At 44.2% G+C, this 23,146-nt stretch overlaps 1 protein-coding gene across 4 annotated transcripts in view; it reads left to right on the top strand.

Annotated features, from left to right (window-relative positions):
* Positions 1–23,146, top strand: part of CLCN3 (chloride voltage-gated channel 3) — a 116,413-nt gene that overhangs the window by 41,888 nt on the left and 51,379 nt on the right. Inside the window, exon 1 of one of the 4 annotated variants that reach the window (XM_075860256.1) lies at positions 20,986–21,260. The exons of 2 other annotated variants lie outside the window; for them this stretch is intronic. In XM_075860256.1, coding sequence (XP_075716371.1) covers positions 21,182–21,260 — 79 coding nt within the window. In that variant the 5' untranslated portion in view covers positions 20,986–21,181. Of the gene's footprint in view, positions 1–20,985; positions 21,261–23,146 lie in introns of those variants that run through there. One more of the 4 variants, XM_075860258.1, reaches the window with a different exon arrangement.

Genomic DNA, 23,146 nt, shown 5'->3' with positions numbered 1-23,146 from the left:
CCACACTTACTTGTCCATAGGATGTTCAGCTAGCGCCTGCACGAGGAGAGGCGGCACCTCAATCACGCAGTCCACGTCGTCCGAAAGTGAGCAGTGCGCAACTGCACAGAGCCCAAGTCCATGTTGCGCCGTGAGCTACGTCATGAACGGCCCCCCGCCTCGCGCATGCGCACAACAACCACGGACCACCGCATCCATCTTGGGCAAGGCAATCACAGTTGCCCATGTCCAATGATAGAAAGCGGTATGTATACAGGAGCACTATTAGGCTGGGTTCACACGACCACATTAACGTCCGTAATGGACGGACGTATTTCGGCCGGAAGTCCCGGACCGAACTCAGTGCAGGGAGCCGAGCTCCTAGCATCATAGTTATGTACGATGCTAGGAGTCCCTGCCTCTCCGTGGAACTACTGTCCCGTACTGAAAACATGATTACAGTACGGGACAGTTGTCCTGCAGAGAGGCAGGGACTCCTAGCATCGTACATAACTATGATGCTAGGAGCCCGGCTCCCTGCACTGAGTTCGGTCCGGGACTTCCGGCCGAAATACGTCCGTCCATTACGGACGTTAATGTGCTCGTGTGAACCCAGCCTTAACAGTTAGAAAAATGCGTTTACAAGATAACAAAAATATTAAGGATGAGAGCATATTTTGGCATTTCAGAATATAAATATATTATGGATCTAACATTAGTTCCGACAGAGTTTTGGCAACAGCAAATCGGGCAATAATATATGTGAAGAGAGTGTACAGAGGGGGACCCAATGCATGCCTAGGAGCCCACTGTGCACACAAATCACAGAGAATTTACGGTGAAATATCACTATATATATATATATATATATATATATATATATATATATATATTTGTATGACCAAACATCATACCACATTACATAGATGGATAAAAAAAAAAAAATGAGTTAAAATGTGATAAGTGGTTTAAAGGGAATGTGTTGCCAGCAAAACATGTTTTTTTTTTTTTTTTAGTTAAACAATTCGTGTATAGGTGATTAAACATTGTTCTAATCTTTTTTTTTTTTTTTCACGAGTCAGGAAATATTATAAATTGGATTCAATTGGATTCTAATTTATAATATTTCCCATTGCTGGTCACTAGATGGAGCCATTCCCAAAATTGCAGCATTGCATGTGGTAAAGCAACCACATTGCTTTATTCTGCAAAATTGGGTAAAAAGCCCTCGCTCTAGTGAGCTCTCAGCATCCCCCCCCTCCTTTATCCTGGCTAGTGCTGGGAGAAACGAGGGGTTTGAACGGTCTAACCTCCTACACTGTGTGTCGCCATTTTTTGAGCTAACACACAGTGTAGAAGGTTTACATACAGTAGTAAACACACACTGAAACACAAACATACATAGAAATCCCTTACCTGCTCCAGTCGCCGCCGCTCCCTCCGGTCCATCCGCTCCGTCTGCTGCCGCTGCTCCATGTGCATAAGAAAAAGTAACACACAAACACACAAATTAATCCAAACGTTTTTAATAAAGCACTAACATCTTTAACATATTAAAAAAAAAATTGTGGTGACACTGTTCCTTTAAAGGTATGTAGGTGAAAAATAGGTAAATATATGAAAAAATATATATTTATATGAATATATATAAAAATAGGTAAGCATGTATGCATACGTGCATATACAATTTTATATATATATATAGCCACATGCATGCTCACATAGAAATGAGTGAAACAATATGTAATAAATGTGCATAAGCGGACCCGATGGGTCACAAAAAGACTGAGAACAGCCAAATGCTAAATAAATAAAGTTAAGAGTGCATTTAAAGCACAATTGTGTAGCTTCGAAACAACAAAAATAATAAAGGTGAAAAGACATATGGATAGAAAAAAGCATATGATAATTAAAAACCGTGTTAGAACGAAACATCCATCAATGTTATAGTGCATCTATGGAGTGCCAAGATATAGAGACAAGTCACTCAAAAGATAGCTGTACCAGGTTATAAGCAGAAGTATCACTATTGCCACCTAATGCAATCATCACATAGCCACAAAGTCATAAAAAAAGAGGGGTTAGAAGAACCAATCACTACATCGAAGATATTAGCAGATGATGTTGACACCGAAACCACGTTTATATCAAAGTATGAGATAACTATCCTTATGTGCCTCCAATGCAACCATGCGCCTCAATATAAACATGCGCCTCATGCACCTCCGATATGACCAGTAAAGTCCACTCTGAAAAGACAAGCAAGCAAAGATTAAATTATAAATCCTCCCTACACACAAAAGGATAAAACATAGCAGAGGTTGGCACCTACTAGAAATTCACATTATAAAAACGGAGCAAAGCTGACCATTTCATTTAACCCCTTGGGGAAAACGGTCTGTAATTTCACAATCCATTTGCATTCACGTTTGGCAAGGATTCTCTGAACATTACCCCGTCTGTTTCCTAAAGAGATCTTATCAATTCCCCTGAAAGTGAGAAGTCTCCAATTACCTTGGTGATCACGAAAATGGCGAGGTATCAGTTTTAGTTTGCTTAGTTTTTCAGGATCATCAGTTTTCATAGCTCCCTTTATGTCCCTTATATGTTCAAGGATTCTCACACAAAGTTCTCTAGAAGTGAGACCCACATATATTAGTTGACATGGGCAATTAGCATAGTAAACCACAGCAGTTGAACGACACGTGATATTATGACAGAACTTGTATTCTCTGGACCCAGAAGAGTCACTAAAATTTAGAGCTCTAGTCATTAGAGCGCATGCCCCACAGTCACCACAGGGGTATGATCCCCACTTTGGCCCTCTGGAATGAAATATAAATCCTGAGGTAGGAGCTACATAATGACTCTTGACTAATATATCCCTTAGATTACGTGATCTACGTGAAGTCATAAGGGGATAGTCTGATAGCACTACACTCAAGTCCATATCAGTATGGAGAATTGGCCAAAACCTCTCAAAAATTGATTTCATTTCTCTCCATTGGGCATGATATCCAGTGATGAACCTTACCTCTTCATTGCTGTTCTTTTTCTTAGGTTTGGGTATGAGTAGGTCGCTTTGTTGCGTATTTTTAGCTCTCATGTATCCTTGCTCAATATCCATAGATTTATAACCTCTAGCACGAAACCTCTGAGAGGTCAGAGGCCTGATTCTCAAAGGCTGATTCTGTGGAGCATATCCGGCGTGCTCTTAAAAATTGTCCCGTTGGAACTGCTCTGTGTCTGTGGGGGATGAGATGATTTAGCATAAAGGAAAGAATTAACTGATGTCTTTTTCCTGAAAATATCAGTGACAATTGATCCATCTATGTCACTAGTGAGTCTGATGTCAAGAAACTCAATATCCGTACGACTCATTTTAGAAGTCAAACGGATATTGAGCTGGTTGACATTCAGATCCACAAGAAACTTGTCAAGCTTCTCTCTCTCATGCCAGAGGAACAGTATGTCATCGATGAAGCGCATCCAAATCAGGACGCCTCCATCATCAGCATCAGGTAATTGTAGATTCTGCTCTCAATGGCCAAGAAAAAGGTTGGCATATGAGGGCGCGCAAGTCGCCCCCATTGCCACACCTCTCTTTTGTAAAAAGTATCGATCTTTGAAAAGGAATAGATTGTGATGCAAGACAAAATCTAGTAATAAAATCAGCAGGTCAATGAGATCAGGTTCCAAGTTGGTCCCATTTAAATAGAACCTAGCAGCTTCAATGTCATGTTTGTGTTCAATTGAAGTATAAAGTGACTCCACGTCACATGTCACAAAGAAGTCATCATGACCCATAAAAACCCCCTCTAACCTATCCAAAACATCCGTAGAATCACGAATATACGAAGGTAATTCGCACACAAGGGGTTTAAGATAATGGTCAATGAAGCGACATACAGTTTCACACAAACTTCCATTGCCCGAGACTATCGGTCTTCCCGGAGGGTCCACTAGATTTTTGGGGACCTTGGGGAGCAGATACAGGGTTGCTAAGATGGGTTTGTCAACAATCAGACCATAGAGTGTGGTTTTAGGTATAATGTTGGATTCAAAAGCCTTCCATAAAATTTGGTCTAGTTGGGTCTTAAAACTGCCAAGAGGACATCCATCCAGTTTTTGATAACCTGACACATCATTGAGCTGTCTGAAGGCTTCTCTCTCGTATTTTTCAACAGTCCACAATACCACATTTCCACCTTTGTCAGCTGGCTTGATAACCACCGTTTTCATTCTTTTTAATTGTTCAAGGGTCTCACGTTGTGCCCCATTTAAATTGTCATGTGTACGATGTGAAGACAATTTACTCAATTCATTAGTGACCAGTCTCACAAAAGTGTCAACTGTGTTGTTTGTCTTCATATAAAGTCATTTTGTATTTTTCTAAGATACGTTTGATTTGGTCTTATTGTAGCATGTAGGGATAACTTTTTGGTGTTTTGTATCCGTATCTAAGTCCACCATAAAGAGTAGACTTCGTGAGAGCAAATACAGAGGGTTCACCACAAGGTGCAAACAATTAATCAGCCTCAAAAATAGAAAGGCCAAAATTTAGACTTTGCCAAACAACATGTAAAGAAGCCAGCCCAGTTCTGAAACCGCATTCTACGGACAGATGGAACTAAGATCAACCTGTACCAGAATGATGGGAGGAAGAAAGTATGGAGAAGGCTTGGAACGGCTCATGATCCAAAGCACACCACATCCTCTGTAAATCATGGTGGAGGCCGTGTGATGGCATCGGCATGCATGGCTGCCAAAGGCACTGGGTCACTAGTGTTTATTAATGATGTGACTGAAGACAGAAGCAGCCGGATGAATTCTGAAGTGTTCAGGGATATACTTTCTGCTCCGATTCAACCAAATGCAGCAAGGTTGATTGGATGTCATTTCACAGTACAGATGGACAATGACCCAAAACATACTGCGAAAGCAACCCAGGAGTTTTTTGAGCCAAAGAAGTGGAATATTCTGCAATGGCCAAGTCAATCACCAGATCTCAACCCGATCGAGCTGCATTTCATTTACTTAAGGCGGAAAGACCTACAAACCAGCAACAAGTGAAGACCGCTGCAGTAAAGGCCTGGCAAAGCATCACAAAGGAGGAAACCCAGCGTTTGGTGATGTCCATGGCCAGACTTCAGGTAGTCATTGCCTGTAAAGGATTCTCTACAAAGTATTAAAAAAAACACATTTTATTTATGGTAAGGTTAATTTGTCCAATTACTGTTGAGCCCCTGAAATGAGGAGGCTGTGTAGAAAAATGGTTGTAATACCTAAACGTTTCACAGGATATTTTTTGTTCAACCCCTTGAATTAAACCTGAAAGTCTACACTTCAATTGCATCTCAGTAGTTTCGTTAAAAATCCAATGTGGTGGCATACAGAGCCCAAATCATGAAGATTGTGTCACTGTCCAAATAATTCTGGACCGAACGGTGTTTCACCATATAGTCTTGTTAGCCTCAGTTATGCAATCTATTTTAGTCAAGCACACTGACCTCTTTCATTTTTCTTTTAATTTATTGTTCTGTTAAAGAGGCTCTGTCACCACATTATAAGTGCCCTATCTTCAATTTTGATTGCGTTGTGATCTATTTTAAATTTACGCTATTGACTTTCTTAATGCCCAACTGGGCGTGTTTTTACTTTTTGACCAAGTGGGCGTTGTAAAGAAGTGTATGACGCTGACCAATCAGCGTCATACACTTCTCTCCATTCATTTACTCAGCACATAGTGATCTTGCTAGATTGAGGTTTAGTCACATACTCACACATTACTGAAGTGTCGGAAGTGTTAATAGACTTCGCTTCCAGCCAGGACGCTATGTCTATTAACACTCCCGACAATTCGGTAACGTTTGTGTGGGAGTTAATGACAGCAGGTGTGATCTCGCGGGTTAACTAGACCCAGCGCAGCCCTATTAGTGACAATAATCCCTATGAGAGGGCTGATTTCCCCTGTAACTGGGGCTGCTGTTCAGACCCAGTTACAGCGGAAAAATCAGGTGTAAAAGAATAAAAAAAAGTCCCTAAAGGTCTTCTCTGACCTTTTGTGGGACAGAACATAATAAAAGTAAAATGAAGTGCAAAAAAACGTAATAAATACACATAAAATACCCACCCAAAAAAACCTCACCCCCCCTCTGCTAATCATTTTCGTAATACTAGCCCTGACCCAAATACCCTAAAATAGACGTGTAATGTATCAAAATTTAATGGTAGACCATGACTATCACAAATAAAAGGTCTATTTTAGGGTAAAACTATATTATCACCAGGAAAAATTAGCTGAAAAGTAAAAAACCTTTTTTTTTATTTTTTTTTACTATTTTCAAACTTTTAAGCCTAGAAATGCTAAAATAGCAAAAAGGAGGTAGAGTGAAGGAAATAAGTATTTGATCCCTTGCTGATTTTGTAAGTTTGCCCACTGTCAAAGACATGAACAGTCTAGAATTTTTAGGCTAGGTTAATTTTACCAGTGAGAGATAGATTATATTTAAAAAAAAACAGAAAATCACATTGTCAAAATTATATATATTTATTTGCATTGTGCACAGAGAAATAAGTATTTGATCCCTTTGGCAAACAAGACTTAATACTTGGTGGCAAAACCCTTGTTGGCAAGCACAGCAGTCAGATGTTTTTTTGTAGTTGATGATGAGGTTTGCACACATGTTAGATGGAATTTTGGCCCACTCCTCTTTGCAGATCATCTGTAAATCCTTAAGATTTCGAGGCTGTCGCTTGGCAACTCGGATCTTCAGCTCCCTCCATAAGTTTTCGATGGGATTAAGGTCTGGAGACTGGCTAGGCCACTCCATGACCTTAATGTGCTTCTTTTTGAGCCACTCCTTTGTTGCCTTGGCTGTATGTTTCGGGTCATTGTCGTGCTGGAAGACCCAGCCACGAGCCATTTTTAAATGTCCTGGTGGAGGGAAGGAGGTTGTCACTCAAGATTTGACGGTACATGGCTCCATCCATTCTCCCATTTATGCGGTGAAGTAGTCCTGTGCCCTTAGCAGAGAAACACCCCCAAAACATAATGTTTCCACCTCCATGCTTGACAGTCGGGACGGTGTTCTTTGGGTCATAGGCAGCATTTCTCTTCCTCCAAACACGGCGAGTTGAGTTAATGCCAAAGAGCTCCATTTTAGTCTCATCTGACCACAGCACCTTCTCCCAATCACTCTCAGAATCATCCAGATGTTCATTTGCAAACTTCAGATGGGCCTGTACATGTGCCTTCTTGAGCAGGGGGACCTTGTGGGCACTGCAGGATTTTAATCCATTACGGCGTAATGTGTTACCAATGGTTTTCTTGGTGACTGTGGTCCCAGCTGCCTTGAGATCATTAACAAGTTCCCCCCGTGTAGTTTTCGGCTGAGCTCTCACCTTCCTCAGGATCAAGGATACCCCACGAGATGAGATTTTGCATGGAGCCCCAGATCGATGTCGATTGACAGTCATTTTGTATGTCTTCCATTTTCTTACTATTGCACCAACAGTTGTCTCCTTCTGACCCAGCGTCTTACTTATGGTTTTGTAGCCCATTCCAGCCTTGTGCAGGTCTATGATCTTGTCCCTGACATCCTTAGAAAGCTCCTTGGTCTTGTCCATGTTGTAGAGGTTAGAGTCAGACTGATTAATTGAGTCTGTGGACAGGAGTCTTTTATACAGGTGACCATTTAAGACAGCTGTCTTTAATGCAGGCACCAAGTTGATTTGGAGCGTGTAACTGGTCTGGAGGAGGCTGAACTCTTAGGGTATGTTCACACGCTAGCTGTCATTTACGGCTGAAATGACAGCCTGTTTTCAGAAGAAAACAGCTGCGTCGTTTCAGCCGTAAATGCTCCTCCTCGTAATATACGAGGCGTCTGTGACGCTCGTATATCTTGAGCTGCTCTTCATTGAGTTCAATGAAGAACGGCTCAAACTACGTGGCAAAGAAGTGCCCTGCACTTCTTTGCCGAGGCAGTCCATTTACGCTTCGTCGTTTGACAGCTGTCAAACGACGACGCGTAAATGACAGGTCGTCTGCACAATACGTCGGCAAACCCATTCAAATGAATGGGCAGATGTTTGCCGACGTATTGTAGCCCTATTTTCAGACATAAAACGAGGCATAATACGCCTCGTTTACGTCTGAAAATAGGTCGTGTGAAACCCAGCCTTAATGGTTGGTAGGGGATCAAGTACTTATTTCTCTGTGCACAATGCAAATAAATATATATAATTTTGACTGTGATTTTTCTTTTTTTTTTTTTTTTTTTATATAATCTATCTCTCACTGGTAAAATTAACCTAGCCTAAAAATTCTAGACTGTTCGTGTCTTTGACAGTGGGCAAACTTACAAAATCAGCAAGGGATCAAATACTTATTTCCTTCACTGTATATAAAAATGCTTAAAAAAAAGAAACCTGCATGGTCTACTAAAAAAAAAAAATTAGCTAAATTTGCGTCGCTAGCTCAAAAAATAAGAGTTCTAGCCATTTAACTAATGCGTGCTAAAAATGGCTAAATCGTGTCTGGTCCTGAAGGCTCAAAATAGCCTGGTCCTGAACCGGTTAAAGGGGTCTTAGCCCTATTCAAATGGCAGGGATAGTCGGCCGCAGTAAAAACAGTAGACCCCAAATGGGGCTATTCAAATGGTAAACAGAGCCATCAAAAAATGGGACGTGCCCTATTTTGGTCCGTTCACATGGCTCCCATAGAAGTCTATAGGTCCATGTAAAACACGGCCGTCACTTGGATGTGATGTGAGTGACAACCGTGCTTACTGCCGCTTTCTCCTCCTCCTCCTCACAGTGCAAAGTGCATGTGAGATTTTTTTTTTGCAGTAGGTAGTTCCATAGCCACCTTGTAGATAGCACCCCCCTGTACATAGCGCCACTGTAGCTCCCTGTAGGAGTGGAATCCCTCTGGCCGGGAATTCCGCTCGTGGATGGAGCCCCTGATGTTCCTATCCATATATGGACCGTGACATCTAGGGCAACTCCTGAAGCGGAATCCCCGGCCACAGTGTTGCCGACACTCTGGCTGGGGATTCCGCTCCAGAAGAAGCACCTGACGTCACTATCCATATACTGTGTGGACAGTGACATCAGGGGCAACTCCTGATGCTGAATCCCCAGCCACTCCTACAGGGAGCTACAGTGGCGCGATCAAAAGGGGGGTGCCATCTATGGGGGGCACTACCTACAAGGGGGCAGTGTGGCACTAACTACAGAGGGCATAAACATCTGCGATTGCTGTCCAAATTGCCGAGAAATCCGTCAAAGCTGCGGTACACGGTTCAATGGTTGTAAGTAAAAAATAGCAGCGAAAAAGCCAGAAACCCATGCAAAGAAGCTGAAGGATCAGACAAAGTTCTCTACACTGAAAGCAAGAGGAAATGGCGACTGTGTGATCATGTGACCTTCCTGTGGGTGTTTTTAGTGGGTTGGGAAAAATTGACAAATGAAATTCATCCATTTTTAAAACGGACAGTGAAACTGGTGCAAAACGTTACCCATTTGCCGTATGTAATTTTGCCGGATGTTCCATCTATTGCAGCTGACATCTGACTGCAGTGGTGGGGATCGGAAAAATGCGGTTGCTGCATTTACGGTAAGTTGTTTGCAGGTCATCGGTACCCCAGCAATAAAATTGCAGGGGTTCCATTGGCTGCAATGGCAACTGGAGGCCTAATACTGGCCTCCCGGTCTGCCTAGCCCGGAGGTCTGCCCGGCAAGATGGTGGAGACGACGTCGTCAGTGGTGGATGTCAGCTGTATGTTACAGCTGCCATTAACCCCTTAGATTCAGCGAACTTCGAGGTTGCTAGCAATCAGGGCTGCCGACTGCTGCTAAGGCAACAGGAGGCCTAACAATTATTTATTTAAGTTACTTATATAGCGCCAACATATTACGTAGCGGTCCTCTTTTACTGTCCCCATTGGGGCTCACAATCTAAATTCCCTATTGGTATGTTTTTGGGGTGTAAGAGGAAACCGGAGTACCCGGAGGAAACCCACGCAAACACAGGGAGAACATACAAACTCCATGGAGATGTTGGATTTGAACCCAGGACCCCAGCGCTGCAAGGCAACAGTGCTAACCACTGAGCCACCGTGCTGCCATCACGGAAGCCGATTAGGCCCCCCCCCCCCGGGAAGCGAAGCCTAATCGGCTTGCTGTCCGTGAATGACTGACAGATCTAATACACAAAGGTGCAGAGTGTGGATCAAAAGGGGTATTAGGAAGGACATTTTATCAGAGCGACACTGACCTGTGCAGAAAGGATTGCTTCACAGCGTGACACGCATCTATGGATTATTTTACTGTTGTGTTTTTTTGTAATAACCCAATTATTATACCACCTGACTATGCCCCTGATGGACTCTGCCCAGCTTACATATGCTCCACATTATAAACGGAAACACCAGCAATACTCCAACAAAGCTACTACCAAGCAAATCCATACTCCAAAAGCCAAATGGTGCTCCTTCCCCTCTGAACCCTACAGCGTGCCCAAACAGCTGTTTACTTCCACATATATGGCATCGCCATACCCAGGAGAACCCTTTTAACAATTTTTGGGATGTGTCTCCAGTGGCACAAGCTGGGCACAACATATTTGCCAAAGAAATAGCATATCTAGGGAAAAATTTTAATTTTTACTTTGCGCCATCCGCAGAGCAATCATTTATGGAAAAGTCCTGTAGGATGAAAATGCTCACTACACCCCTTAATAAATGCCTTGAGGGGTGCATTTTCCAAAATAGGGTCACTTCTCAGGGGTTTCTTCAATTATTTCACATCAGAGCCTCTGCAATTGTGAACCAATACTTTGTAAGTCGCCAAATTAGTCCCCAATTTTAAATGGTACTCTTTCACTCCTGAGCCCTATCAAATGTCCAGGCAAAAGATTAAGGCCACATGTAGGGTTTCTAAAACCGGGAAACACAGCATAATAATTAGAGAGCTGTCTTGTTATGGTGGCACCACATATTGGCATATCTATGGAAAAATCAAATTTTCACTCTGCAACATCGAGTGCACACTAATTTCTGCAAAACACCTCTGGGGTTAACATGCTCACTACACCCCTGGGTGAATACCTTGAGGGGTGTAGTTTCCAAAATGTGGTCACTTCTTGGGGGTTTCCACTGTTTTGGTCCCACAGGGGTTTTGCAAATGCGACATAGCGACCAGAAACCAATCCAGAAAAATCTACACTCCAAAGGCCAAATGCCGCTCCTTCCCTTCTGAGCCCTGCCATGTACCCAAACCGCAGTTTGACCACATATGGGGTATTGTCGTACCCTGGAGAAATTGCTTTACAAATGTTGTTTTTTTTTCTTCCTTTATTTGTTGAGAAAATGAAAAACATTTTGAGGTTAAGCTACGTCTTATTGAAGAAAAAGGATTGTTTTTATTTTCACTGCCCAATTCTAATAAATTCTCAAACACCTGTGGGGTCAAAATGCTCACTACACACCTAGATAATTTCCTCAAGGGGTGTAGTTTCCTAAATGGAGTCACTTTTTAGGCGTTTTCATTGTTTCGTCCCCTCAGGGGCTTTGCAAATGCGACATGGCTTCCGCAAACCATTTCTGCCAAATGTGCTCTCCAAAAGCCAAATAGCGCTCTTTCCCTTCTAAGCCCTGCCGTGTGTCCAAACAGCCGTTTGTGACCACATGTGGGGTATTGTTTTACTCGGGAGAAATTGCTTTACAAATTTTGCTTTTTCAGCTTTAGTCCTTGTGGAAATGAAAAAAATAGCTAAACCCACATTTTCTTTGAAAAGAATGTAGATTTTAATTTTTACGGCCTACTTTCAATTTCTGCAATAAACCTGTGGGGTCAAAATGCTGACTGTACTCCTAGATCACTTCCTTGAGGTGTGTAGTTTCCCAGATGGGCTGTAATGTCTATGGCCACGGCCCGTCGTTCTGACTTACCCCTCGACGGCCGTGGCCACGGACATCCGAGTTCCTTGCAGCGTCGTCCTCCTGTGAGGCGCCAGCACTCACTTCCGGGTATCAAGACTGTCTCCGGAGGGCGCGCGCGGTCTTAACCCCTTAGTGACCACCAATACGCCTTTTCACGTCGGTCACTAAGGGGCCTTAGGCTAGGCTGACGCCTTTTCACGTTCGCCTAGCCTAAGTCCTGCACGGGTCTCCCGTGCAGGCTGGAGCCGGGACTCAGCTGTCTGATGACAGCTGGGCTCCTGCTCCAACGCCCGCGATCGAAGTTTACTTCGATCGCGGCTGTTTAACCCGTTAAATGCCGCTGTCAACAGCGACCGGGGCATTTAACTTTGTTTACAGAGGGAGTGAGCTCCCTCTGTCACCTGTCGGCGGCCCGCGAATGCAATCGCGGGTCTCCGATGGGGTGTCATGGCAGCCGGGGGCTTGATAAAAGCCCCCAGGTCTGCCCTGGACATATGCCTGTTAGGACGTGCCTCAGGCGCGTCCTAACAGATTGCCTGTCAGATTTACACTGACAGGCAATAATGCTCTGGTATACTAAGTATACCAAAGCATTATAGCAGCGATTGGAAGATCGCACAGTAAAGTCCCCTAGTGGGACTAATAAAATAAGTCATAAATGTGACTTTTTCCATAAAAAGTGGTTTTATTTAGTAAAAGTGTAAAAAATAAATAAAAGTACACATATATGGTATCGCCGCAACCGTAATGACTCCATTAATAAAGTTAATATATAATTTAAACCGCAAGGTGAACACCGTAAAAAAAAACGCAAAAAACAATGGCGAAATTGCAATTTTTTTCCATTGCCCCCCAAAAAAGTCATAATAAAAATGAATCAATAATTCCATGCACCCCAAAACAGTACCAATCAAAACTACGTCTCGTCCCGCAAAAAACGAGTCGAAAAAATCACTACATTGATGGAAAAATAAAAAAATGACGGCTCTTGGAAAGCAACGATGCAAAAACAAATAATTTTAGTTCAAAAGTGTTTTTATTGTGCAAAAGTCGTAAAACATAAAAAACCTCCACATATGTGGTATCGCTGTAATCGTACCGACCCATAGAATAAAGGTAACATGTTATTTACGCCGCACAGTGAACGGCGTCAATTTAAAAATGCATAGAACAATGGTGGAATTTCAGGTTTTTTTTATAATCCCCCCCCAAAAAAAGTTAATAAAAAAATTATATGTACCCAAAAATGGTGCTATTAAAAAGTACAACTAATTCCGCAAAAAACATACAGCTATGTAGACGAAAAAATAAAAAAAGTTATAGCTCTTTGAATGCGACTATAGAAAAACGAATAAAATAGCTTGGTCATTAAAGAGGCTCTGTCACCAGATTTTGCAACCCCTATCTCCTATTGCAGCAGATCGGCACTGCAATGTAGATTACAGTAACTTTTTTTATTTTTAAAAAACGAGCATTTTTGGCCAAGTTATGACCATTTTTGTATTTATGCAAATGAGGCTTGCAAAAGTACAACTGGGCGTGTTTACAGTAAAAGTACAACTGAGCGAGTATTATGTGTGTACATCGGGGCGTTTTTACTTCTTTTACTAGCTGGGCGTTAGGAATGGGAGTGTATGATGCTGACGAATCAGCATCATCCACTTCTGTTCGTTAACACCCAGCTTCTGGCAGTGCAGACACACAGCGTGTTCTCGAGAGATCACGCTGTGACGTCACTCACTTCCTGCCCCAGGTCCTGCATAGTGTCGGCCACATCGGCACCAGAGGCTACAGTTGATTCTGCATCAGTGTTTGCAGGTAAGTAGCTACATCGACTTACCTGCAAACGCCGATGCTGCTGCAGAATCAACTGTAGCCTCTGATGCCGATGTGTCCTCGCTTGTCCGACACGATGCAGGACCTGGGGCAGGAAGTGAGTGACGACACAGCGTGATCTCTCGAGAACACGCTGTGTCTGCACTGCCAGAAGCTGGGCGTTCTGAAGAGAAGTGGATGATACTTCTCGTCAGAACGCCCAGCTAGTAAAAGAAGTAAACACGCCCAGATGTAACACACATAATACACGCCCAGTTGGACTTTTACTTTAAACACGCCCAGTTGGACTTTAGCAAGCCTCATTTGCATAAATACAAAAATGGTCATAACTTGGCCAAAAATGCTCGTTTTTTTAAAAATAAAAACGTTACTCTTATCTACATTGCAGCGCCGATCTGCTGCAATAGCAGATAGGGGTTGCAAAATCTGGTGACAGAGCCTCTTTAAGGCCTAAAATGGGCTGGTCACTAAGGGGTTAAAGGGCCAGTGCGCGCATAATTGCAGGAAGTCTGCAATCAAGCCCAGAATTATACTGGACTATAAAAAGGGCCCTGCCCTCTTGTTCTTTGCCAGAGTGTTGTTCGTTACCCAAAGTTTGTCTAGCTAATGGTCCCCTAGTGTCTTCCAGTTTCCTAGTGTTCCCTGTTCCCGTGCTATCCTGATCTAGTGCCTTGCTAAGCTGTTGCCGTGTTGTGCTGCATTCCACGCCTGTTCTGCTACGCCACACCTGACGTCTACCTGCCGCCTGGTCCCAGCCGTGCCTGCCTTGCTACTCTCTACATTGCCTCAGGTATCCTCTCTGAACTATAGACTCTGTACTTTACCTGTTTGGCCAGCTGCCATCCCGCTACGTGGTACGGCCCAGTGGGTCCACACCCCGCTTCGTGACATGGGGTCACTTTTGGGGGATTTCCACTGTTTTGGCACCGCAAGAGCTCTTCAAACCTGGCATGGTGCCTAAAATATCTCATAAAAAAGAAGGCCCCAAAATCCTATAGGTGTTCCTTTTGCTTCTGAGGCCTGTTCTTCAGTCCGTAAGCACACTAGGGCAACATGTGGTCTATTTCCTAAATCTGCAGAACCCGGGCAATAAATATTAACTTGTATTTCTCTGGTATAACTTTGTTACAAAAAAAAAAATGGATTAAAAATTAATTTCTGCAAAAAAAAAAGAATTTGTAAATTCACCTCTACTTTGCTTTAATTCCTGTGAAACTTGAATACTTTGAGGGGTGAAGCTTTTAAAATGGGGTGACTTTTATTGGGGGTTTCTAATATATAAGGCCGTCAATGCTGTAATGTCTGTGGCTGCGGGCCATCAGCTCCAACCTCCCCCTGACAGCCGCAGCCACGAGTCGGCAAGCGCTGGCCCCATCCTCCTCCCCGGGAGACGCCAGCGCTCGCGTCCACTCACCTCAGCCGGATCCCGTAGGGTGCGCGCGCACCGGACATTCTGATGACCCTTGACCCGTGAGTACCCTGGACTATAAGAGGGGTCCAGACCCCTGCTTCTATGCCTGAGCGTTGTTGTTGTTCCCTATAGTTTATCTATGTGATGGCCTCCTAGTGTGTTCCAGTTCCTTGCATTTCCATACCACCCTGATCTAAGCACTGTGTTGTGCCAAAGTCGTGTCGTGCTCTTCCACGTCTGACCTGCTTCACTTTGCCTGATGTCTACCTGCTGCCTAGTCCAAGCGGAGCCTGCCTTGCTACTGTCCGAGCTGCCACAGGTACCCTATACAAACTATAGACATTGTCCTGCACCCTGTTGGCCAGCTGCCTTACCGCCACTTAACACATGAACTGGCCCCTGCAAAAATAGCCTTTTGAAATTTTCTTGAAGATCTGAGAAATTGCTGCTAAAGTTCTAAGCCTTGTAACGTCCTAGAAAAATAAAAGGATGTTCAAAAAACGATGGCAATCTAAAGTAGACATATGGGGAATGTTAATTAGCGACAATTTTTGTGGTAGAACGGCCTGTCTTACAAGCAGATGCATTTAGAAAAATTTTATTTTTCGCCAAATTTTTTTGTTTTTCACAATTAAATACTGAATATATCGAGCAAATTTTGCCAGTAACATAAAGTCCAATGTGTCACGAGAAAACAATCTCAGAATCGCTTGGATAGGTGTAATCATTCCGAAGCTATTTCCACATAAAGTGAAACATGTCAGATTTGAAAAATGAGGCTCTGTCAGGAAGGTCAAAAGTGGCCAAAGAGGGAATGGGTTAAAATCTGAAGCACAGCCTGTAACGGATGCAAAACAGCTGAGAGACTGACTTAAATGGCCGACACCTGGACCGTATCTTACGACTAGAGCCTAAGGCTTTTAGACAACTGGGTGTCAAATCGGCCGTGAAAAACTGACTTTTTCACTGCCGATTTGCACACGTGCGGCACTTACTTGTTTTCACGGATCCCTTATAGACTTTAGTCTATTTTTTCACACTGGCAATTAACCCCTTTCCGCCGCAGCCATTTTTCGGATTTTCACTTTAATTTCTTCCTCTTCAGCTTCCAAAAGCCGTAACTTCTTTTATTTTTCCATCAATATTGCCGTATGAGAGCTTGTTTTTTGTGGGACAAGTTGTAGATTTTCACAGCTTAATTTATTGTACCATCTAATGTAGTGGGAAACTGGGGGAAAATTATTGTGGGGTGAAATAGGACAAAAACAGCGTTGGAAAGTTACAGGGGGTCGCCCCCTGTTTTTATTCCTTTAAATGCCACGGTCGCTATTGACCGTAGCATGTAAAGTGTTAAACTAGCGGGTTCTTGCTCATTACCTGTAAGTGTTAGCTGTAAGGGTATGTTCACACGTCTTAGCAAAATATGTCTGAAAATACGGAGCTGTTTTCCTCCGAAAACAGCTCCTGATTTTCAGACGTTTTTGTAGCAACTCACGTTTTTCGCGGCGTATTTTACGGACGTTATTGGAGCTGTTTTTCAATGGAGTCAAACAAAGTGACATGCACTTCTTTTTCACAGGCGTCTTTTTATGCGCCGTATTTTGACAGCGACGCGTAAAATAACACCTTGTGGGAACAGAACACCGTAAAACCCATTGAAAGCAATGGGCAGATGTTTGTAGGCGTAATGGAGCCGTTTTTTCAGGCGTAATTCGAGGCGTAAAAACGCCCGAATTACGCCTGAAAACAGTGCATACATACCATTACACATAGCCGACACACCGTTCTATGGAGAGGGCTCAGCCCAATGATATTCTAGGCGTAGGCCTTAGTCACACGAGCGTACTTCACGTCAGTGTTGCGCGCGTTATAACAACGGATGTCACACGGACCTATGCAATTCAATGGGGCCATTCAGACATTCTGTGTTTTTCACTGCATGACCTATACTTGTGTGTTTTTTGCGCATCGTGCACCCATTGAAGTCAATGGGTGCGTGAAAATCACGGACAGCACACGGACGCACATCCGTGTGCCATGCGTTTTTCACGCAACAGTTGCTAAAGAAATGAGGAAAAATTACACCACCTTCAGGTAATTTTGCTGACGTAAAAAACACATGACATACGTGCGTAAAAACCGCAGACACTCGCTGTACACGGATGTTACACGGAACTGCAACGCAAGAAAAACGCTGCATAGATATATTGCATAGATATTGTTCGGTTTTGAGAACCTCTAGAAAATATTAGGCCCAGTTCACACCGTTTTTTTACGTGGAAACTGTGTCTGAATCAATGCCAAAATCCGCTTTTAGCCGCTCGCAAGAAAAAAAGTCCTTTTGTGCCGCCTCTGACCGCTACCCCCCCCCCCCATTGAAAGCAAAGGGAGGCAAAAAAAAGCTTTTTGTCAATGGCCGCGGGTGAAAAACACTGCACAAGCTGCAGCAAAAAAGAGTAGGCAGGTCAAAATCTGCCTCAAAATTTTTTTTTTCCCTGGCTGCAAAATACTCTAACAATACGGGTATTCACAATGGCCTAGTTCACACTTATAAGCTTTGTTTAGGCTTGTTGCTTCACGTGTTTGTGTTCTTCTCTGTATGTTCGTGTTTCCTCTGACCAGAAGGGGTCAGCTCTGCCTCACTTTTACAGCATTCACTTATGTACCCTTAGGGTATGTGCACACACACTAATTACGTCCGTAATTGACGGACGTTTTTCGGCCGCAAGTCCCGGACCGAACTCCGTGCAGGGAGCCGGGCTCCTAGCATCATAGTTATGTACGATGCTAGGAGTCCCTGCCTCTCTGCAGGACAACTGTCCCGTACTGTAATCATGTTTTCAGTACGGGACACTAGTTCCACGGAGAGGCAGGGACTCCTAGCGTCGCACATAACTATGATGCTAGGAGCCCGTCTTCCTGCACTGTGTTCGGTCCGGTACTTGCGGCCGAAATACGTCCGTCAATTACGGACGTAATTAGTGTGTGTGCACATACCCTTATCCTGGACATGTCTCATCCTCTTATGTAACCAAAAAACTGACAAACCTATCGTTAGCAGATCCCAATTCTATCAATTAACTTTTTTCATTCATACATTTGGCATCCATTCGCTAGGCTTCAGTCTTCTTGTCCGCTTAGAATACACAGTAGGCTGCAGTTCTTATCCCTTTCGTGACTGATCAGATAGGCCTCATGCACACGACCGTAGCCATGTGCCCGTTCTTTCTGCGGTCCGGGCTCCGGGGCCATGCACGGACCGTGAAAACCACGGGCGTGTGCATGGCCCCATAGGAATGAATGGGGCCGCAATTCTCCCGTGGATTTTCGTGGGAATTGCGGCTGCAATAGCACGTTCGTGTGCATGGGGCCTTATAGAGATAAAGGTTTCCAGTCGTTATTTATTTTTTTCCCTTCACTATTCAAACAGATGGAAAACAGATGAGAAATGGATATTAAGGGCCTGTTCACACATTATTTTTTTTACACGTTTTTTTACGTGGAAACCGTGTCTGAAAACGCGCCAAAATTGCCTCCCATTGATTTCAATGGGAGGCGGAGGCGTTTTTTTTTCCACGAGCGGAAAAACCGGCTTGTGGGGAAAAAGGGACATGCCCTATCTTCGGACGTTTACGCTTCTGACCTCCCATTGAAATCAATGGGAGGCAGAAGAAACTTATTTCGCTGCGTTTTTTGCCCGCAGTGCTCAATGGCCGTGGGCGAAAAACGCCGCAAAAATCGACGTGCAGGCAGAGCAAAATCTGCCTCAAAATTCCAAACAGAATTTTGAGGCAGAGTTTCTGCCTGCAAAAAAACTCAGCCAAGCATCTGTATTAGGGATTCATTTGGTGGTAAAGTTCCTAGCACCAATAAAGCACCTGTAAAAATCTTTGGGCCTATACTGTAGTTATGTATCCAACTTCATACTGAGGCATATCGAGTTATATCCTGAAGGATTCATGCACATACAATACAAGTTCCATGTATTAGGCCTCGTTCACATCTGCGTTGGGGGTCTTTTCTGACGTTCCGTCGGAGCTTTCCGTCAGTACGGGACCCTGAACTGACAGATGGAAAGCAGAGGCTTTCATTTCCATCACCATTGATTTCAATGGGGACGGATCCGGTACCCATGGTTTCCGTTTCTCTGTTGTGCACCGGACCCGTCGTTTTGCCGGAAGCAATAGCGTAGTCGATCTACTGTTCTGGACTTTAACATGATGTATTGTGCTGGTTTCAGTAATTTTTTTTATTTTCTTGCCATATCTAAGATGGGATACAAAAGAGTAGAATGGTGAAGGGTCTGCTGTGCTGGTTTAGCTCTGCATCCCCTTCACTGTTTAAAAGCAAATGTCCGCTTAATATGCTGCCCTATGTAAGGACGACAATTTGTGTCGTTTTGGCTACTAGGAGTATGGACCTGAATAACTGTAATGTGCTGCACTTACGTGGCTGGGAGCGCTGCTCTGGAGGGAAATACTGAGAAGGGGACAGAGTGCTACAGCAATGCAGCAGAGTCTGCTATGTCTTGTCTCTGAGGTTGTATTCACACATTAGTCGATTCTAGTTCTTTGCTGTGATTTTCATGAAATGTGACGTGTGAACACAGTCTGACAGGATATGCTCATCACGTTCCTGTTCCCCTTCATTCTCTGAACTGATCATACAGATCAGCACAGGGCAGGACTTGAGGGGACTGTGCTGCTGGGATTAGACAGCCACTCTTTATGAAACTCTGCCCAATCACTAAGGGTGTATTCACACATGCAAGTTTTTTTTATTTTTTATGCAGCTCTTGAAGCCAAAACCAGGTGTGGATTCCAAAAAGAGGAGAAGCAGTATATGTCCTTTCTACTCTTTCAGCCTTCATGATCCACACCCTGTTTTGGCTTCAAAAACTGTATAAAAAAAAACCCTGAACAAAGCCTGCATGGGTTAATACACCATAAGGAAACCCAGGTGGTTTTCCCTGGTACCACCACCCTCCAATTAAAGGGCCAGCGCTCTGAGCAGTAGCACCCCTTCATGCAGTGCCCATGTATTGCTAGGCAATCACCCGGTCAGTCTGCCCCAGCACCCAGGGCCTTGCACTCAGTGGCATACAAGGTGAGTTGGTTCCATGGTGATGATTAATGTGGGTTCCTCTCTAGTACTGGTTGACAACCACCATACACCCAACCACATTGGACAAGAGGAGTTGGTGCTTCTTTCCAAAGATCCTTTTGGTTGCTGAGGAGAATTTCTGGCCAGGTTTTTACCACCCCTGATGGGCCGCCACACGCCAGTCGTATATGTTGCATATATGGTATGTACGCTGTTGCCCAGTGCCATGACCGCACTCCGCTGTCCAGGCAGCCAGGGCGTGGTATTTGCACCTGGAGACTCACCCGCTCAGTAAATACCTACAAGCCACCAAGTCCTGCAGTAACAAATGCCCAGGGACCAAGTAAGGGCTTGTCCACACACAACGGAATTGCAGCAGAAAATGTCGTCCTTACATATACCTGCACTGGCAGAGAAAAACGCAATGTGAACTAGGCCTAACAGGGGCCAACAGTCGCCCATAGGCTCCCATGGTAAAAAAAAAAACATGTTGCGTTATACATTATTCGAGCCTTCTCTTGGCCGATCTACAATAGTCGCACATTGCTATTAATTACTATGCAAAGAAACAGAAAATGGTGAGCTTTTAATCTGCAGCAATTGGCCCCGTGTGACTGTAGCTCTATCCACACTATGTAGAATCTGCTCTAGTTGTTGGCCGGTAGTACAAGGCAGTTGTGGTGTAGGCAGCCGCTCAGTGTACGTGTGGGCGAGGCGGTCACAGCGCAGATTACAGCAATCCCAGTCATTCTGTAGCCATGAGCGACCGAGATGTGATCACGTGGTGACGTCGCCGAACACTCACTGCAAGGAGGCAGCACACAAGGAACATGGCAACTCCCCAGCTGTGAGCGGTGCCTCCTGATATCGCTGCTCTGACTGGGGTCATCTCGCCGTCGGATCCTCCATGGAGGCCCCATCGGATCCCTACCTTCCTTATGACGGGGGAGGAGACAATATTCCTCTACGGGAGCTACATAAAAGAGGTATGGACGTAGTTCGGTAGCTTGTACGTGCGCCTCGTCATTCTATATAGTCTGACTAGTATGGTTACTGCACTGCATAATACGTGCGAGCGGAGACTGCTTATCTCCTGGAAGGAATCCATTTTCTTCTCATGCTGCAGCGCGTTTACCATTCCCAGCTTGTTTTCTGGTGTGTAAGTGTGTGTGTGTGTGTGTGTGTATATATATATATATATATATATATATATATATATATATATATTCGTTTATCTACGGCGTTGTGTGAGGCGGAGAGTCGTATGTAAACAGGAATTCTATTATGAAGGTGCAATGAGAAGAGCAGCGTAGACAGGGTTCCGGCGTTTGCCTCAGTCTGCTACGTGTATTTGAATGGCATGGGAAATGGTTGCTTCATAGTGATCGAGGCGGTTATAGCAGCAGCACATAGAGCCATGACATAACGTATTACATTGCGCGGTGTTAGTAGTGGTATTGTACAGTGATTGGCTGATACGGACTTCTCACACGGTGAATAGCCAATCATAGTGCGTGTTACAATTTCCACCCAAATACCTCCACTACCAAATGTACAGGTGTATGTCTGCTGTAGTGATGTCATTTGTTGTGTAATGGGAAGATATACGGCATTGAAAGGGTCAACGAACCGGCAATGTAAATGAACAGGAGCCTCCACAACATAAAAGCATTTCCACCTGATCTCCCCAAATAAAGGTCCACACGTTGCCCCTTCTGTCATTCTAGCAAGGTGACCTCTGTTTGCCTTAGTTCATATGTTGCAGAGATTTCTACATTGGTCCCTTTCCTCTAAATGAAGTTTGGAGAAATCCATGCACATGCTTCAGAAACAACCCAATTCAGGCTTCGTTCACATAGTTGGAGGCTCCGTTAGGGGCCCCTGTCACATATCTGGTCAAACATACCGGGCAAAACCTGTCACAGATCTGGTCAAACATACCGGGCAAAACCTGTCACAGATCTGGTCAAACATACTGGGCAAAACAGTCATCATGGTGGAAACCTGATGGAACTCATTAAGGCCTCATGCACACGACCGTATTTTTTCCCACCCGTAAATACTGGCGTAAATACGGGTCCGGTGTCACACGTATTTCACCCGTTTTGCACCAGTATTTACGAACCCGTGCCCGTAAATATGGGTCCGGTGTCATCCGTATTTACGGGCACGTTTTTGGCGGCAAAATAGCACTGCACTAATCGGCAGCCCCTTCTCTCTATCAGTGCAGGATAGAGAGAAGGGACAGCCCTTTCTGTAATAAAAGTTAAAGAAATTCATACTTACCCGGCCGTTGTCTTGGTGACGCGTCCCTCTCTTCACATCCAGCCCGACATCCCTGGATGACGCGGCAGTCCATGTGACCGCTGCAGCCTGTGATTGGCTGCAGCGGTCACATGGCCTGAAACGTCATCCAGGACGTCGGGCCGGATGTCGAGAGGGACGCGTCACCAAGGCAACGGGCGGGAGACCGGACTGGAGGAAGCAGGAAGTTCTCGGTAAGTATGAACGTCTTTTATTTTTATTTTTTACAGGTTTATTCTGATCGGTAGTCACTGTCCAGGGTGCTGAAAGAGTTACTGCCGATCAGTTAACGCTTTCAGCTCCCTGGACAGTGACTATTTACTGACGTCGCTTAGCAACGCTGCCGTAATGACGGGTGCACACATGTAGCCACCCGTTATTACAAGAGCTCCATAGACTTCTATGGACTGTCCGTGCCGTTATTACGGCCTGAAATAGGACATGTTCTATCTTTTTCAACGGCACGGGCACCTTCCCGTGAGAAAACGGGAAGGCACCCGTCGCCAATAGAAGTCTATGAGCCCGTTATTACGGGTCGTAATTACGACCCGTAATAACGGGAGTTTTT

The sequence above is a fragment of the Rhinoderma darwinii genome, chromosome 1 (assembly GCF_050947455.1).
Source record: "Rhinoderma darwinii isolate aRhiDar2 chromosome 1, aRhiDar2.hap1, whole genome shotgun sequence".
Lineage (NCBI taxonomy): Eukaryota > Metazoa > Chordata > Amphibia > Anura > Rhinodermatidae > Rhinoderma > Rhinoderma darwinii.
Note: the sequence above shows the minus strand (reverse complement) of the source record. Positions and strands in the feature narration are given on the sequence as shown.